Here is a 19326-nt window from a genome sequence, read left to right as displayed (position 1 = left end):
CTTCAACCCCTTAGGTTGAGATAGAGTTTGTTTCTTATTTATAGGCAGTAATATGAGAAATGAAAGTGATTGAAGTATAATTTATCAAGTGGTGATTATTGATTCCAAAAAGCCTTGGTAATGTTTCTGCTAGGGGCACTGTTAAGAGCTGAGATTGGCTCTGGCAAACATATGTGCTTAGTCTCTCAGTCGTGTCCAATATTTGTGACCCCGTAGACTGCAGCCCACCAGGGTCCTCTGTCCATGGGGATTTTTCAGGCAAGAATACTGGAGTGGGTTTTCATGCCCTCCTCCAGGGGATCTTTCCAACCCAGGGATTGAACCCCAGGTCTCCCGCACTGAGGGCAGATCTTTACCATCTGAGCCACCATGGAAGCCAAGAAAATCTCTTGAGTGTTTGTTTTCACCAAGTTGAGAGCGAACTGGCCACTCCAAGGAGCTGTGTACTAACCATGACTGATATCTAAAAGAAAGACTTCCTTTGCATCACTCCACACTTATTGTAGGCATTAAGTACAACATATTTCCTGGGAAAGAAAAAATCTGGGAACAATGTAAAGAGAAGCTCTCCTGCACATTAGTTTTATCCTTTTCAGTGTATTTCAGTGTAAATGTAATGAACATCTGCTCTGTGCTAGGTGTTTTTAGCAGTGGGATAGTGGAAAAAAATTAAGATTTGTCTCATAGTAATTTAGAACAGCTTTATTGAGATATAGTACACATACCACACAATTCCTCATTAGATGTGTATAATTCAGTGGTCTTTAGTATATTCACAGACTTTACAGTACTCAATTTAGTTCAGGACATTTTTATTTTTTTTTTTTTTTTTTTTTACTAAGCAATTACTTAGGTCCAGAGGGGGAAGAAATTCCTTGGCTCCATCCTTAGATCTGTTTCTTCCATCAGAATACTGGTACCTACTGTTTACTAAACACCACCTGCTTTAGGTTCAGATCTGTGCCTAGTTACTTTATAAATGTTGCCTCATTATATGCTACCAATAGCTGTGGAAATAAGTTTTATTCCTTCCTTATATGCAATGACAGTAATACCTAAATACCTAGCATTTATTGAATATAGTTATCTTATTTAATGTATATGGAAATGTACTTCTCTATACTCCCATTTTCCTTTTCACTCTCTTTCCTACCAGTGATTAATTCTGTACCTTTTTTTTTTTTTTAACTCCAACTTTTGCCCCATGCTTCTTCCTCTAGCTCTTGATGCCTACTGGGCTGTTTTGTGTGTGCATGAAGAAGGATAGAGAGATATAGGAGCAATTAAGATTTTTAAACTGATGAGAATCACAAAATCTAGATGCTTTATTTATTTCATACAATTTTTTTTTTTAACAGGAGAGAAAGTTTCCATACACAGAGAGACAAGGTGAATGCAAGACTACTAGTGGGCTATGGCCAATAATGGTTGCTTCAAGCTCTCGGTTCTAATTTGTAGCTCTCAGAGCTACAAATGCATTTTCCTTTTATAATGTTTGTTTTTTTTTTAACAGAGATAATTAATGTATTTTATTTGTCCATCTCAACTTCATATACTGTCATTCTGAGTTTGATATTTTTCTTCAATGATATACAAAGAAACGTGTTCTAATGATTTTTATTTTATTTTTTTTTCCTAGGAGTCAGAGAATAATAAGTTATGTTCCCTATATTCCTTCCGAAATACCTCTACCTCACCACATAAGCCTGACGAAGGGAGTCGGGACCGCGAGATAATGACCAGTGTTACTTTTGGAACCCCAGAACGCCGCAAAGGGAGCCTTGCCGATGTGGTGGACACACTGAAACAGAAGAAGCTTGAGGAAATGACTCGGACTGAACAAGAGGGTATGTGTGCACCGAACTGAGGGCTTTATTCTCTCAGAGGTTCCCGCTTAAAAAAGAGAGTGGGGTTTCAAGGGCCAGGGAAGTGCATAATTGGCACTAGCAAGGAAAAAGTTATTCAGAGGTTACCATGGTGATGGCAGATTGTGATCCATTAGAAGTGTAAGGCAGATAGTTCCATTTTTCTACAACTCTGTGAATTTTACTTGATTCTTATAATAACAAATCAAGGTTTTAAACTGACTATAAGCCTTGCTCTGGAAAAAGGTAGTATAGGTATTTTCTCAGCTGCAACACTATTTTTCATCTTTTCCTCCCGTATTTCCTTTCAATGGATAGTATTTTATTATGAAAATATTAACTGTTTAAAAAGAAAAAAAGCCTAATTTATTTATCCTTATTTTTACAATTATTATAAACTTATAAATATTATTATTTTACCTTCAAATGTTGTAGAATTGAGAGTTGAGGGCTTCTAATATTGTTAAAACTGTGTTCAAGGGGAGAATTCTTTGACAGATGACATCTACTCTCCTCTCTCTACAAGAGTCCACTTAGGTTAACCTAGGTTCTAAAAACTAGATGAAAGGAGACTCTCTAATAATATGCTTAAATTAATCAACTCTAAGTGATTGCTATCCTATGTATGTTCTTTCATTTTTTTATGTACAGATTTTAGACTTTAAAATATAGAGTAATTAATGGCACTGAATCACTACTTATATGCAAGTTAAATTTAAACCTCTGTGGTACTATAGGGAAATGGGGATTTGATATAAGGGAATTTTTCATGTGACTTAATTTTATTCCTTAAAAGGCTCAAAAGTTTAGAAATTTCAGATTAATTTTTGTTACCTGCCCACAGCATCAGCAATCTTGACGGAAGTTTCTAAAATGTATTACGTTTCCCAGGCTTACTAACTAGATTATATGGTACAAAATGTAAATTTTTTTTGATGACTCAGGGTCATGAGGCAGTAGACTATAAACTCCAATACTTATCTAACAATCACGTGACCCTGGGTAAGTTTTTCAATCTCCCTGAATCACAAAATTTAAAATTTTGTATGGTAGTAACCTGACTTTTTAAACATTTTGAGAATTAATTATAATAATTAATATGGGTCTTATGAACATACATTTGAGGTATTGTGATGATTGTTGTATTATAAATGTCAATTACTTTACCATGCTATAATGTAATGATGCCCCCAGAGATCATTGAGATAATTAGGGCAGTTGCTTTATGGTTATTTCTCTGCAATTATGAAACTTTGGAGTTCCTATGCATGCTTGATTTAGATACCTTTTTTGGCGTGCGAGTGTGTGTGTGTGTGTGTGTTGGTTTCTCTTCCTTTAATGTCAGGTTTCAGGCTGTAACTTCTTACTTAGTTGTGAATAATTTCTAATTTGCTTCTTATATTTATCTTTCAGTTATTAAATTAGATGGTCATAACACTCTAGACAGTATTTAAAATATGAACGCACATTTCTGGGTGAGTTGCTGAGAGATTCTGGGAAATATACATGCCCTTCAGTTCATAGACTCTGTACTGACTCTTCTGGCTGTTCAGAGACTTTTACTTCTCATTTGTGCCTATGTTCTAGAATAACTGAGGTTGCTAGGTCAATAAACTAGAAATAAATGAGATTGCTAGATTACTTTTGTGATTCATCAAAAAGATGGTTTTAGTTCTATAAGAAAGTACTTTTCAGCATACTTTAGAGGATTCTGTTATGTAAAAATAAAGAAATTGATTTGTGATAATTTTTTAGGGGGAAGGGTCTAGACTGTTAGGGAATTTAAACTCATTCTTCTCTTGCAAGTAATGATTAGTTTATTTTTCCTCTTCATTACTGTGTGTTATAGATTTGATTTAAGTGTGGCACTTTCAATATGAGACCTCTCATTTAAGAGTCCTTTATCATTATATTCCTATTATTAAAAAATATTTTTTATGTACATTACAGAACTTTGTTTTCTAAAGTACATATATTTTAGGCATCAGAAATTCAGACATTTTTAGTGCATATCAACATATATAGTCCATTAAGTACAAATATGAAATGATAAAAAGTGTGCTCAGCAAACCTACAGAGTCCAAAAATCTAGGAGAAATGCTGAATATATTGTATGAAAGAAACAAAAACTTGAAAATTTTTGACAAACCCAAAATATAAACTTTAACTCATCAAGATAAAATTTAATAGATGTTACTGTCAAGTCCAGAGGCTGTGACCAAAATTCCTATCTGCACAAGTAATTACTGGAGAAAATTTAAATAGCAGACACATGATTTAAAAAAAAAAAAAAGCCCACATATAAGTTTTAGGTGATAGAGCAATGGAGTCAGCATGGTGAATATTGCCAAAAAATTGCCAGTGCTATCCTAGTCAGCATGACAGTTACTGTATATAATTACATACCTAGAATTACAGTAGGTAAGATTCAAGAGGCCTCAGGCTCACTGAACTTCTTGCTCAATACATCTGAAGTATGTGTTAAGGTGAGAATTACTACACTTTTAGAGGAACTCAGAAGCATTGGGATATTCTCAGAGGACAATCGATATGAGAACAGACACAGTTATATAATAGGAAGAACAATTGGAGGAACTAGTAATATTATCATATAATATTATATATCACATATTTTACTTTATAATAGGACCAACTATCTAACAGTGTAGTTGTCCAGGTATGAAAAACTTTCTTTGGAAGGCAATAAGTTACCTTTGGAGGTATACAGAAATCTTAATTGCTATCTTTAAAGGTTATTGTAGAGGAGAGGTGATTGGTCTTTTTCTTCCAAGACTATGAATTTTTATGAACTAAATATGCTTATTTAGTATTCTGTAGTTCATGGCATATTTTTAATAGCCCTAATCAAGAGCTTCATAGTATGATTATTTTTCTACAAGTTTTTTTTTTTTTCTTACTATTCAAGGTGCTATATTAGAACTGAGGGATTCTTACCATGTTGCTTTCTTTTTTTGGCTGTGGATCCCTTTGGTGGGTTGATGGTCCCTACAGGTCTATCCTTATTTTAAATGCATAAAGTTCATGGAGTTATAGAGAAAATGAATTATATTAAAATGTTAATTTAAACATTTTGTGATATGGCAGGAAGTACTATTTTACTAATGAATTAAACACAAAATCTAGTGGAAGGACTAAAAATATACTTTTGAAGTAGTGATAAGCATAAAAGGTATTTTGAGATAATCTTCAAGTACAATGTAATCTATATATTGTTATTCTATTGATTATAATCTCACAAATACTATGAATTTATGAATTTATTATTTATTGCCTGCTTTGATAATTTAAAGAAATCACATTTTCAGTTAAAAATATTGGTGAAAAATATTTTTTTTCCAACCAAATTTTCAGACTTCCTGAATTCTATGGACACATTTTTGGGGTCTGTGGGCCCTAGGTGAGGAACCACTATGCTACATGATATTGCATACCTATCATGAGTAAAGCAAAGGTCTCTAAATTTAAAGAGTTTATATTCTAGTAAAAGGTGCAAAATACAGACAAAATGAACTCTAATTCAATGTCATTTAATATGTCATTTAAAGTTCCATGAGTGCTATGTAGATAAAATGTTATAGGAGTTTACAAGATAGATTGTGCCTGTCTAGGAAACCATGGAAAAGTTCTCTGGGAAAAGTGGGTCATAACTGGTTGGAGAGTGAAAGAAAGTATATAGGCAGATATGGAGGGGAGGGACATTTCAGTCAAACGGAACAGGCAGAGAGCTTTAAAACAGCAGAGAGTTCAAGTTCTACTTTAAAGTATATGAAGATGCATATGCAATGTAAAACTGAAAAAGTAGGTTCTGTTCATCACAGAGACACTTTAATTCTTGGCTTAGAAATTTGAACTTTATACTGAAGGTTGTGAAGGAACCATTGACCATGTTTTAGCACAATAAATTGCTGGAGCAGAGCTTTCCTCCAAGAAAGTTAATCTGGCAGCACTGTGTCGGATGTGTAGGAGTACAGAGAGACATTGAAGAAACTGTTTCAGGCTAGAGATAATGAGGGCCTGAATTAAGGCAGCAGAAACAAGAGAGGAAGAAGGGGTGCATATGGAAAAGATATTAGGAGATAGAATTATTAGGACTCAACATTTAAAGTGAGGATATCAATAGAGAGGAGCTATTTAAAGGTAGCTCAGAGCGAGAAGTAAGATGGAGCTACAGTTAAAGAGAAAAGTAGAGCAAAATGTTTTGGAGATTGGAGTAATGAGGATTCCTATTTTTTATTTTGAGTTTGATTCCTAATTTTAACTACTTCCTTGGAGCAATGGGACAGAACAGTAGGATGGGAGAATAGAAATAATTATAGTAAAGGTCATTAATAAACTTTGATAGATTTATGATTTTATAATAATTATATTCTAGTTCCAAGGAAGTATAATAGCTCCACCAATATTTGCCTGACTTGGACTTTTTAAAGCCCCATCTCCTCATTTGGGACATTGCTTATCCCATGGGACATATAAAAGCTTTCAGATGCATTACTTGCCTCTTCCTCACTTTTACTTCCTGGTTTGAAGGCCATACTTCATGAGTGGCAAGCTTGTGTGACTGACATAATGAATGACCTTCCTGAGTCATTCTTGTCCTGGAGAATGTTTTGCCTCTATCAGACTAAATACCCTCCCCCCTCACTTCCCCTCATATACAGAAACTGATCTATAAAAAGTTTATTTATTATGGTCTATTTTAAAACAATATCTGCATGATAAAACAAAAACTCTCCACAGGATAATAGAAAGTTATTCTTTTACAGGTGGGTTCTTTGATTAACCAAATAATTGTCCACTAATTTATGTGCCATTCTCTCAAGAAATATCCTCTCCAGAGCAGTGATTTGACTGGATTGCTGAAACACTGATGAACAAAGGTGTTCTGTCTGAAGTGCTTCCTCTGAAAGTAAGATTTGTGGGAAAATAGGCAAGGTTTCTATTTTCTTGTAAATTTAACCCTAATTTTTTTTCCTGCCATAGATAGAAACATTGGCAGGTAGATAGATAGATAGATAGATAGATAGATAGATAGATATGTGTGCAGATACATGGAAAAATGGATGGTAGAATGAATATCAGAATCTATATTTTAAAACTGCTGATATTGGTGGGTATAATATGCAGAAAGACTTTGATTAATAGATTCAGGTTTAAATGCTTCTAAGATAAAAATCCTTCAGTTGGGGTTAAATGATGAATTTTAGTTATCCTTGTATCACCCATCTTGTTGCCAATGTAGCTGGGCTCTAACATAAGCGACAGTTGTCAGAAAATGAATACTTTAAAAAGGACTTCTATATCTAAATACATATATTTAATCAGAGAGTCCTTTGGCTTCTGAAAATAAGTTGTCTAATGAGAATTTCATTTGAGCAGCTGCGACTGAGGAGGTCAACAGGCATTGCCTAGGAGAATATGGCCCAGCTGGTTAAATCTGGTTGTTGTCGTGATTTAAATGGTCAAGTGCTGCTTGTAATCCAGGACCGTCTGTTTGTAAAGGGAAGAGTGAGTGCTTCAGCATAATGTACAGCTGTTTTAATCTCTCTTTAATAATAGTGCTTCAGCCACTATCATGTCTTGTGCATCATACTACTAAGTATATGATCCTAGACTGGATGAACTGGTTTGGGACAGGTTCTGGAGTCGTGTGAGATTGCAGAGAAAGGGATATAAACCTCAGCTCTCACAAAATAAGAGTTTCTTTCTGACTTTTTCCTTCTTTAAGAAACTTATATTTTAGGTGCTAATTATTGTGATCAAGAGGGAGTGATGAAACTTGTAGTTAAAAATATTAGAATAAATATGTTATTTTTGATAGAGGCCATAAGCTTAAAGGGAAATATGCAGGGTTTAGGTACGATGTCATAGAATGTATGTTGGTCAGAAATTAGAGTATTTGTCCAGTGGAATTGTGTGCTTCAAGATATGATAATAATGAAAGTATGTGGATTTATTTGACTGTTTATGTGGAGAAAGGGCAGGAGCATTTGAGCTTTGGATTCCTGGTGGGATAGGCTTTCCAATGGATTATGCAGCTGTTGCCCAGCACAAGAATGAACACGTGTTTATGTATCTGATGGATTATTATCATTATTCACATCTCTAAACAATAATTTGGATTTCTACATATATTTTCACTGAATTATATTTAGTAAGCATATATGTTGATACATATTGCTTATGTGATGTTAATAGCTTTTGCTGTACTAAAAGAGGAGTGTGATATAGTTTAACAATGAGAAAACTCAATTTTGAAAGTCATATATTTTTTGGGTGAGCTAGATCTGGGTTTGAATGTAAGTTTAGCAAGGTAGTATAGTATACTGATTGAGTGTGGACTCTGGATCTAGGCTGTCTGAGCCTCAGTTTAGCATTTGCCAGTTGGATGACATTGGGCACCCCTCTGTGTTTTCTCAGCTAAATATTGGATATAGTTATAGAGCTATCATGAAAAGAAAAAGATTTAGTTAATGCAACTAAAACATTTAGAGCATTACCAGTACATAGTAAGTGCTCAATAAATGTAGCCAACTTTATTTCCTAGTCTTAGGCAAATAATTTCATCCTTTTGTGCTTCAGTTCCCTCATCTGTAAAACTGGTTAAATGATATCTACCTTTCAGGGTTGTGTCAGAAGTTGATGTTATATATACACACACACATACACACACACACACACATATACATACATATATATATAAACATAGCTTATATAATTATAATTATTATTGCTATTGCTATTATAACTACTATTACTGATGTCATTTGAAGAATGTTTCTTAAAGAGTAATGTTGCAGGAGTCTCATCCTGCACCACAGACAGAACCATAGGAAATGTCCCATGGTATTAGGGGATTTAACATTTGGCAGCAATGACGTACTTATTTTTTGGAAGAGCAATTCAGCTTAACTCTCCTTTCAGGCTTTTTGGAAAAGCTGATACTAAAGTTTCCCCGCTGGAAGCCAATCTTCCTTGCTGAGAAATATGTGGAATATGGTGTTGTCAGTGAGAGAGTTGGTAAAGCCTTGGATGAGGTTTTCAGATAATAAATACCCAGTTAAAAGTATTGTGTTCCTGTTAAAGAAAAAAATCTATTAAAAGACTATGATAAAAACTTTAAAAGTTTAACATTCATACCATGCTACAGCATTAAAAGAATCTTTTAAAGTAAAATTTATGGATATTAGATTTTTCAGTTCAGTTCAGTTCATTAGCTCAGTCGTGTCCGACTCTTTGCGACCCATGAACCGCAGCGCGCCAGGCCTCCCTATCCATTCCCAATTGCCGGAGTGTACCCAAACCCGTGTCCATTGAGTCGGTGATGCCATCCAACCATCTCATCCTCTATTGTCCCTTCTCCTCCTGCCCTCTATCTTTCCCAGCATCAGGGTCTTTTCAAATGAGCCAGCTCTTTGCATCAGGTGACCAAAGTATTGGAGTTTCAGCTTCAACATCAGTCTTCAACATCAGTCCTTCCAGTGAACACCCAGAACTGATCTCCTTTAGGTTTTTGCCACTGTTCTGATTGAAGCTTATATTGGTGAAATATTTAGAATACTCAAGATCCAAACCTTTCTTTATATTTCTCATTTATGGGAGAAGGTTTTGGACTTTTGCATAAAAACATATTAAGTATTTATTATGAAGTCCCCAGAATTATTATTTTAAGTAAGTTGGAAATTTCAGGTCATTTAAGTGCTGAAGTTACCCAAGATCACTCCTACTCTAGGTGAAGAAGCCATCAGGTATTCAGAGCGATGCTGATGTAACTTCATTTTAATTCACTTTTTCTTCTCTTTAAAGAATACCTTTACTTTCCTATAATGTTTGGGCCCTCGATGCTATTTTAAAGAATTTGTATTATACACATAGCAAATATTAATCTAGCACCAAATAATTTAAATATACATATTTCTGCAAGTATTGTACAATTAGGGATTAAAATGAGGAACTAGAACTACTGTTCCATATTGAATTATGGAAAAGAATAATGCTTCTTGTGTTTTTGTGTTAAGTATATTTGCTTTCTAATTCTTTGGAAACTGGTCATCCTCACATATAACTTTATGAAGTATGTAATTAGCCTGAATCCTGTGAACCCTAGACATTCTGGGCAAATATTTGTTTCAATTTGCTGTTGTTTTTCAGCTCCCATTTTCAATTTTGGCAGTGTCCTAGTAGGTTGAATTCTTTTCTCAACTTCATTTTGTGTGTTTCTGCCTTGAAAAGATACTTCAAATTTCTTGGCCCATTTCTATCTCCTCAGACTTAAAAATTCTTTTCTTAAAATTTTTTCTCTATGAATGTTAAGAACAGATGCGGTCAGTTGCTTCTGATTTTTCCTCTTCCTGACCTGGGAAGTAAGAAGGTATTCCTTGCATTTTGTTAAGAGCTTGCAACTTCCTCTCCATGGTTTGATGAAATTAAGTCATAGTCTCATATGAATTTTGAACTGGTGAAGTCAAAGTGGATCATTAGCATTTTACATTTTTTTTTCCACTGAAAATTCATTAGATAGCCTTATTCTGGAATTATTCTCAAAAGAATAGGGAGCAGTTTTAAAATCTATACATTTTTGTTGCACAATATATGTGTAAAATCCAAAGAAAAAGTGAATAGAAAAGGGAGTGACAAACTTAAATCTGTGTTTATTATGTAATATTTGATTATATATATTATAAGGCATAAAAATAAAACAAACACTTGTAAATTCATCATTCAGTTTAATGTTTTCTTTACCTATTCAATCCCTGTATTTTCTACATAGATGTAACTACTGCCAGAACCTTGTGTTTAGAATCTTCCTTTTTTTGTTTTAGAGCAGTTTTATATATGTTCCTAAATAATATGTCATTTAGCTTTGTTTCAGAACTTTATAAAAATGGTATTACACTGTAATCTTCTATGACTTATTTTTTATACTCATAATTATATTTCAATTTTGCTCTGTACAGCTCTAGTTCATTTTCACTTTTGTATGATATCCCGCACTCTGTCCCACAGAATGCTATATAGAAGTGTATTCTCCTGTTTACTGTCTGTGGACATTTGGATGATTTCCTGTTTTCTGCTAGTACAAGCAATGAGAGTATGAACATCCTTGTACCTGTCTTCTGATACACATGTGCATGAGCTTCTTCCTAGGATGTATTCCCAGGAGTGGAGCTGCTGTTGACAAATTTGTATTATTTTTTCTACTCTGTTGGAAAACAGTACACAAAGAAATTGGAGCTTCAGTGTGTGTGTGTGTGTGTGTGTGTGTTATAATTCCTGAAAGCCTTAACTGTCTATACCTTTGGTTCTACCTTCCTCAAAACATCTGGCCCAGGCTTCCGTCTATTGCTGAGCTTTTCAGGCCCACGTAAGAGCCTCTGATGGATTTTTCACTGCAATTTTTCTTTTTCTTTTTGTTGTTTCTTAATAGAGTGTCTTCAGCCCTTCTTTTAAATATGAACATCAGTGTATTGTCATTCTCCCTCTGGACTATGGTTACTAGGTTTGTTAGGAAATACATTTTTTCCCCCCATTTGATTCTTTTACTGATGTTTCTAGCTCTGTGTGGTTTTTGAATTAAAGTAATTCCTAATCTCTAACCTTATCAGGTTCACAGTAATTTTTTCTTAAATATCAATTTCAAATTGAAAATTAACCAGCAAACTCTTGATTATTGCCACTGTTCTTGCCATTCATATTGGAAAAGACATATTTTTCTATCCAAACAGTTGGCTTCCTAACTGGAAATCTTCACTTTTTCTTAAAATGTTTTATCTGGGAATCCTTTCTGATTCAGATTAGCCTGAATTTGATGTGCATTCTTGCTTGACTGTGGTAACCTTCTGAGTAATACCTAATAATTATTTAATTAGTTAATTTGTCTTAACATTAGTTTTTTAATTTAGAAAATGAAAATATTGGTTGAGCGTTAAAGGCCACATTCTAAAATTCTGTGCTGCTTTGATTTTCTTTTATTAGAGTTTGTATCTGAATTTTAGCAGCCACTATCAGTAATTTTCTTTTTCAAACTGTTTTCACAGTAAAAGAGTCATCTGAAACAATAACATGATTCTTTTTCTCTTAATTGAAATTGTCTTTGACTATTTGCAGTCTCTTTTTTTTCTGATGTTTTTATAAAGATAGAGATAAAAGCTGCCATCCAGTCTTGATGTCCGAAAAAGTCATTGTCCAGGGAAGGTACTTATAGACAAAGCCATGGATAACTGGCTCAGAAAGTTCTGTACATGGTTTGAGAGGTTGGCGAATGGAGGGTGAGATTAGTAGTGTGGCATGATCCAGAAGAAGCTAAAGGCCAATGATTCTACCTTTTGGCAGAGCTGTTATTAAGGGGATTTGGGCCTTAGACGGGATTCATGGCCATAGTTATTAGCCATATGAGGTTATGGGTTTAATGCTGAATAACTGTGACACTTAGACCTATCATAACTTTATTAACTTATGTCTTGAGGGTTTAAGTATAACTGAGGAGCCAACACTGAGAGGCCGGACAAATTCACACACAATGAGTCACAAAATATAGGTCATCCCCTAGCATTAGGAAGGAGGCAGATGTTGGAGGCCTGTGGACTTCCCCAGTTGCTCTCATGTAGTGAATTGAAATGAGTAAATACAAATGGGTGGTTAAAATAAATGGAGGTAGGATGAAGAATAACTATGAAAAATGTGACAAAGTATTGAATTATTTGCAAGGCACTAGTGGTAATGTGGTAGAATTACTTTGCTACTAATGCGTGATTTTTTGAATGAAGGCAACCTATAGTCAACATGTAGTTTTTAGAGTGGCTAATAAACTGTGGGCACTGGGATTCCATTCTGATCCAAAATGCAGTGGAACTTGTGCTCACCCTGGAACTTCATAGCAGATCCTTCAGAAATACCTCTAATGTTGTACTTCTTGCTCCTGTCACAGGCATGGAAGAGATGGGAAATTTTAGAATTAATGCATAAGCAATGTGTTGTTTTGGAGCAATCTTCCTTTGTTTTCAGGTGGGGAAAGGAGACTGGTGAAAACTATCTAATACAAAGTCCTAAAAACTATCCTTTGATCTTTATGATAATGTTCGATGGTATATATAGAGTGACAGTGTCATTTTGGAGTACAGAGAACAGCAAAAAATTAATATTGTTTGCTTATAAATACCATTGTCACCAAACTCGTGTACACAGAAACTCATGTATTAATTTTGTTTCTCCATTAGTAATTTTAATTTAACTCTTAACCCCCCCTCCCACCCCTTCTCACTAATAAGAGAAATTCTCGTCTCACTTCCAGGCAAACTCAGTTACTTCAGTATTTAACTTCAGTTACTTTTAATTATGTCCCTTTCATGTCTTCCTGGTTTTATCTGATATTCAGATGGTTTTAGCATTTTACTGGCATTGGAGCATTGATATCTGGCCAGTGATCATCAATCTCTATTATGCTTGGAATAAAATTCATTGCTTAAAATTCAAATATTGTAGTATGGCTTTTTAAACTTTATTACTTTTTGCCCTCAGACCACTCCAGCTACTGGGCCATTTTCTTTTTCCTCAGGCATGTCTTAATTCCTTTACACTTGCTTTTCCATGTATATAGAATTTTTAAGAATTGTCTTTACTTTTTAATCTTTCTTTTTCTTTCTTTCTCCTTCCTTTCTTTTGAATACATTTCTTAGATATGCCCTATTTATTTCAAACAACAGTAAAAACTTTTGTCTGTATCTCACTGTTTGTAGCTACTCCACTGTTTACTTTCTGAGTAGTCAGTATTAGCTTCAGAAATTAGGTGTGTCCTTGGTACCCAATGGAGACTAGCTGCTTTGAATTTTTTTTCCTAGCTAAATTTTTTAAAATACTTATTCATTGTCTTCCACGTCAGCTGTGCTTTGTCTTTTTGCTTTAACGTGAGTAATTTGGGCATTTCTTACTCAGAGCAACTGATTCTGACTAAGAAACTTGAAGATGCAGCAATCTCATGACAAACTTTCTTATTGAAAGAGTCAGCACTGTTAAGTTGGACTAGTTATTTAGTCCAACATACTTCATGCTCAACCATTATCCCTACCCTTCTGTCTCCTCTCTGCTTATCTAAGTTTTCCATGTATCTATTTTGCTTTATGTAAAATCCAGATCGTATCTTGTCTTCTACTGATGAGTTTATCTTCTACTCCTGACTTTATCTTTGTTAAAATTTGTGGAGTCTTAAAAAATGTCAAACTCATAGACCCAGGAAGTAAAAAAGTAGTTAGCATCTGGGGATGGAGAAACAAGGTGAAATTGGTAAAAGGGTGCAGACTTTCAGTTATAAGATGAATAAGATCTGAGTATATAATGTGTGACATGGTGACTATGTTTGATAATATTTTATAATTGAAAATTTCTAAGATTAGCAAATCTTAGCAGAGTAGAATTTAAATAGATGAGGTAATGGGTGGATGTGTTAATGAACTCAGTGGGGGGAATCCTTTCACAATGAATCTGGATATAAAATCATCACATTGTATACTTTAAATATCTTACAACTTTGTCAGTTATATGTCAGTAAAGCTGGGAAAAAAAAAACCATATGCCACTCCATTTATCAATAGATTATAAATCAATGTTTTCTAATTTTTAAATTGAGATTTTTATTGAGATAATTATAGATTCACATGCAGTTGTAAGAAATAATATACAGAGGTCCAGTGTATACTTTATTTCCTCCAGTGATAACATTTTGCAAAACTGCCACATACTGTCACAACCAGGTTATTAACATTGATACAGTACACTGATCTTATTCATTTTTCTCCAGTTTTAATTGTACTCAATTGTGTGTATTAGGTTCTCCACAGTTTTGTCACCTACAAATACCTATAGAGGTTCATGTATTCACTACCACAATCAAGATACTGAATAGTTCCAACACCACGAGGATCACTTGTATTGCTTTTACAGAACCATACCCACCTCTCTTCTACTCCAACACCTCTTATCCTCTATACCAAATTCCTTCCAGCCATTAAAATATCCTTCATTTCTAGCATTTTGTCATTTCAAATATGTAATATAAATGGAGTAGCTTTTAGTATATAAATGCGGTAGCTTTTTTTTTTTTTTTTTGGAATTGGCATTAAAAAAACCGAACAGTATAATGTCCTGGAGATTCACCCAAGTTGTTACATGTATCATTAGCATTTATTAAGCTCTTCCATCTGTTAATGTAGGGGGTGAGGAGAGGTAAAAGTGGAAAAAGAGGAGGAGAAGAAAAAGAATAGTTATTGGTTTCCAGTAGCTCTCAGTTTAGTGGAAGAAACATGTGTACATAAAATAATAAGATTATAGTTAAGTGCTATACTCAAGTAGCAGAGTTATAAAATGCTGGAGTACAGAAGAGGGAACTATCATTTTGTCTAGAAGATTTAAGAAGGTATTTATAGGCATTGGAGCTGGATTTTGATTAATTATAAGCTATTCATAGTGAACAAGCAATATAATAGAATCCCAGATAGACTAGCATGTATAAGGTTTCAATGACGTAATTAAACCTGTGAGTGTGGTGAATTCAAGAGGCTTGGTGTAGTTAGGATGGGAGATATGACTAAAAAAAGTGGATTGGAGCTATTTTAAAGAGTTTGAATTTTATCTTTTGGGTAGTAGAGAAGAGTTGAGAGCTACTTAAAGTAGGAGAGTGAGTGACATAATTGTACACATTTCTTAGAAAGGTAACTTTGGTAGCATTTTGACTCTCAGTTGGAAAGAGGCAAAGCCAAATGCAGGAAAATCTGTTAGTAGGCTATTTTAATGAGATACACATGTATTGATAAGAGTCTAAAGAACTAAGGCAGTGGCAGGGGTTAGGGAGGAAGAATTAACCTGTATATATATAGGCTTCCCAGGTGGTGCTAGTGGTAAATAACCAGCCGGCCAGTGCAGGAGATGTAAGAGATGTGGGTTCAATCCCTGGGTAGGGAAGATCCCCTGGGGGAGGGTATGGCAACCCACTCCAGTATTGCTGCTTGGAGAATCCCACGGACCGAGGAGCCTGGCGGGCTCTAGTCCATAGGGTCGCAAGGAGTTGGACACAAGTAAAGCAACTTAGCATGCATGCATATATGTGTATGTGTGTGTGTATATATATATATGTATGTATGTATATATAAACTATACATATGTGAGGTTTGAAGTTGGTGAGAGAGTCAAAAACAGTTGAAGTATCTTGGTAGAGATCAAGATACGAGGTCAATGGTGAGAGTATTATGATGGTGACTTGAGATACATGAGAAGGTTTGGGTTTAGACATATTGAGTTTTGGCATTCTGTGAAGGTGGATAAACCTGGCAGGCAGTTGTAACACTGACTGTCCTGGAGATTAGGAGAGAGACTCCCTTTCTTACCATTGTGATGGATTTAGTCTCCCTTTTCTTAGAGAACCCACTGTGATCAGTCATCTTTGCTTTCAGATGGCACCATGTTTGCTGCGTAGTGGAAGCTCTATAATCTACCATTCTCTTCTGTAAAAGAGGAGTCACTGTAGGCCAGTATGGCTCATGTGTGTTTTACATGTTCAGGTGAATTTGATTAATCTTGTAGCCCAGTGGTTCAGATTGTCAATAGCGCAGTTGTTACCGGGAACTTGTCTTACCTACTGAATCAGAAACCCTGGGATGCGGCCCAGCAACCTGTGTTTTAACAAGCTTGCCCGGTGCTCCTGTTGCAGACAGAAGACTGACACTATGGAATGACACCTATACTATACTGTTCTGTACTGGACTATGCTATACTGTACTAAATTCCAAACTGTAGAATAGTTACCATGAAATCATCTTGCAACCAGGCAGCATATTTTCAGCCATCCTTACAATCAAGAATTGTCTAGCAAGTCATAAAATAATGGATACATTGATTTGATTGAGAAGTAGGGTGAAAGTACAAGTAATAGGCTATATATGTCAAGGAATGTAGATATTACTATCTCACTTTTGTTGCTCTTTCTTTAAATCTTATTTCATTTAAATTTGTATCTCCAATTAGCTGGAAAATAAAATACTGTGATATCATGAAGAAAAATGAAATTTTCAGGACTGCTTTAGTGGTTTAGTGACTAGTTAGGGTGATGGTGTTAGGGGCTCTAGTTAAAGAAGAGAAACTGATAGGGGAAAGAAGAAAATTTATTGTGTGGTTTCAAATGTATTCATCTGGATTTAGATTTTGTTTCAGTTTTGTACCTTGATCACAGGTAGAACACTCAGGTCATAGCTTATGACCCTTATCTGAGGGTGCTTAATAGATGATGAACCAAGTTTAATCCAAAAATGAAGCCCACAGTGTTTGGGCTTTAAGGAGGTTAACATTTTAATTGCCAAAGAAAATCTTGTATTCTTGTTAGACATGTAGATCTAGAGGTGTTGAGCTGGCCGGGGCATGAGTGAGTTTCCTAGTTGCTTAGGTGAACAGCCTCGGGTTTCTTTGGTGACGAACTTTAGTTTTCGTTAGCTCTGCTTGCTCTGCCATTCCTGCTGTTTTGCAACAGGGCTTAAAAGTGCTTTAAGTGCTTGTGACCGTGGTAATGAATGAAAATGTCTTTCCAGCACTGAGAGGATTGCATTAGACTGAATAGTCACCTCACTTGTAAAAGCACTATTAGAGCGGGGCAGCTGTAAGTAAGGATAACGATTTGTGTCCACTGCTTATTTACTGAAAATTGTCAATGTATTATTTATTGAGAGCTCTCCAGACAGTGCTTGTCAGAATAAAAATGTCAGCTCTGAGCAAAATGTTATAATACATAATAAAAATGCTAGGTACGCATTTTAGGGAGACAACTAATTAGACCTGCTTTTTCTTAAGGAGGGGGAAGTAAAAATGTCTAATATTGTGTATTTTCTCCGTTTGTGTAAGTCCTTTTCTTCCCCCCCTGCTCAGCTCAGTATTTGGTTTAGAAACTTACCATGTCTGAGAAATAATTTGGACAACTTTGTATTGTTGCCATTAGATACCCCAAGTAGCGAGGAGGCTTGCTGAAGGAGGAAGGGCCTGGATTGCAGTCCCACAGTGAGCAGCTGCCCTCACCTCCAGGTTCTGTCTGAAATTAGAAGATGTCACTTCCTCCCTCAGCAGTGCTGGTGGAAAACTGCCTCCAGTGTAAACAACATAAAATTATTAAGCTTATTCCTCAGCCGTGCTAATTAACCCCAAACAAATTTCACATTAAGGAAACAGAATTCAATCAATGTAAATGTTATTGCTGTGTATTACTGTAAGCAATAATATAGTGGCTAAAATAATTAATTATTTTGGATTTTTTAAAAGGAAGTATTTTTTTATGGTGGTATGAAATATTTTGTGAATTATTTCCCTTTTCTTCAGTCTATCCTGGCATAGAATATAAAAGACCCGTCTGGTAAAGCGTGGGTGATACGCAGTTGTCTTTTACGGGAAGGGAAAATGTATTTTGTAGTGAGTGCTTCAGGTTTACTTAGACTGATATATTTTTATTGGTGATACATATGCAGATTTTGTCTCCTTATACCTACTGTAGTTCACAACTCGTTGTAGCGATTTCTTATCCTTTTCCTCATTGTCACCAGTGATGATTGTGGTGGGAATGATTTAAAAAATAAAAAGAATGATGGTTTGACACAATACACTTCTAAGGGGAAAAAATGAAATACCATTTTATTGCATTTCAGGTTTTGGGAAACAATGCCAATAAAGCTTTTCCGTGTTTTTTTTTTTTTTTTTAATCTGGTCTTACATATTAAGTCAGGTTATCCTTTTCAAGATAATTTTTTTAGATTCTTTGGGAAAACAACCAGATTTGTAAATAATTTCTTGGTTGTGCCTATGATAACTTTGAATAAAATTTATCATTATCATCATCTTCATCATCCTCAAATACCTTTAAAGACATGAAGTACAGAAGTCAGATTACATGTAATTTTATTTTTAATGCAGTAAGATGCATATTTGACTAATGGAATTATTTGTCAGTTAAGAGAGCATGTTCTATGGTGTTTGAAACATAAATAGGATTTGCATTGAGATTATTCTGAAATATGATACATCCTTTAATATATACTGGCAAGTGCTAAATTAACTTTGAAATTTAAAGTAATTTAACAAAACGAGTAATATAAAAAGCAAAATGTTACTTTTTGCATATTTAACGCAAACCATTTCTTTGTAATTTTACCATCTTCTGGTAAATATCAGTCTGTCCTCATTCCTCAATTACTTCAGTATCCTATTTCATGGGCACTCTTAATTCCTTAATTCTTTACTTCATTAAAACTCTGTCTTCATTTTGGTAGGAGTATTTAAATTTTTCATTATAACTTAAATGCCTAATAAGCAAATTGCTACTAAATATTTACAGTGATGCCAGAACTAATAATGAGATCGTAAGTGTTCCAAGGATAGCTGGAGAATGCTACTTAAAAAAATAATAAAAATATTTTTATTA

At 34.7% G+C, this 19326-nt stretch overlaps 1 protein-coding gene across 22 annotated transcripts in view; it reads left to right on the top strand.

Moving 5' to 3' along the window:
* The window catches only part of SOX6 (SRY-box transcription factor 6), a 765792-nt gene that overhangs the window by 401017 nt on the left and 345449 nt on the right, over positions 1–19326 (top strand). For all 22 annotated transcript variants that reach the window (XM_070473416.1, XM_020904495.2, XM_020904527.2 and 19 more), the window contains one exon: positions 1640–1847. In XM_070473416.1, coding sequence (XP_070329517.1) covers positions 1640–1847 — 208 coding nt within the window. The remainder of the gene's footprint in view (positions 1–1639; positions 1848–19326) is intronic.

Source organism: Odocoileus virginianus, chromosome 10, assembly GCF_023699985.2.
Source record: "Odocoileus virginianus isolate 20LAN1187 ecotype Illinois chromosome 10, Ovbor_1.2, whole genome shotgun sequence".
Classification (NCBI taxonomy): Eukaryota; Metazoa; Chordata; class Mammalia; order Artiodactyla; family Cervidae; genus Odocoileus; species Odocoileus virginianus.
Note: the sequence above shows the minus strand (reverse complement) of the source record. Positions and strands in the feature narration are given on the sequence as shown.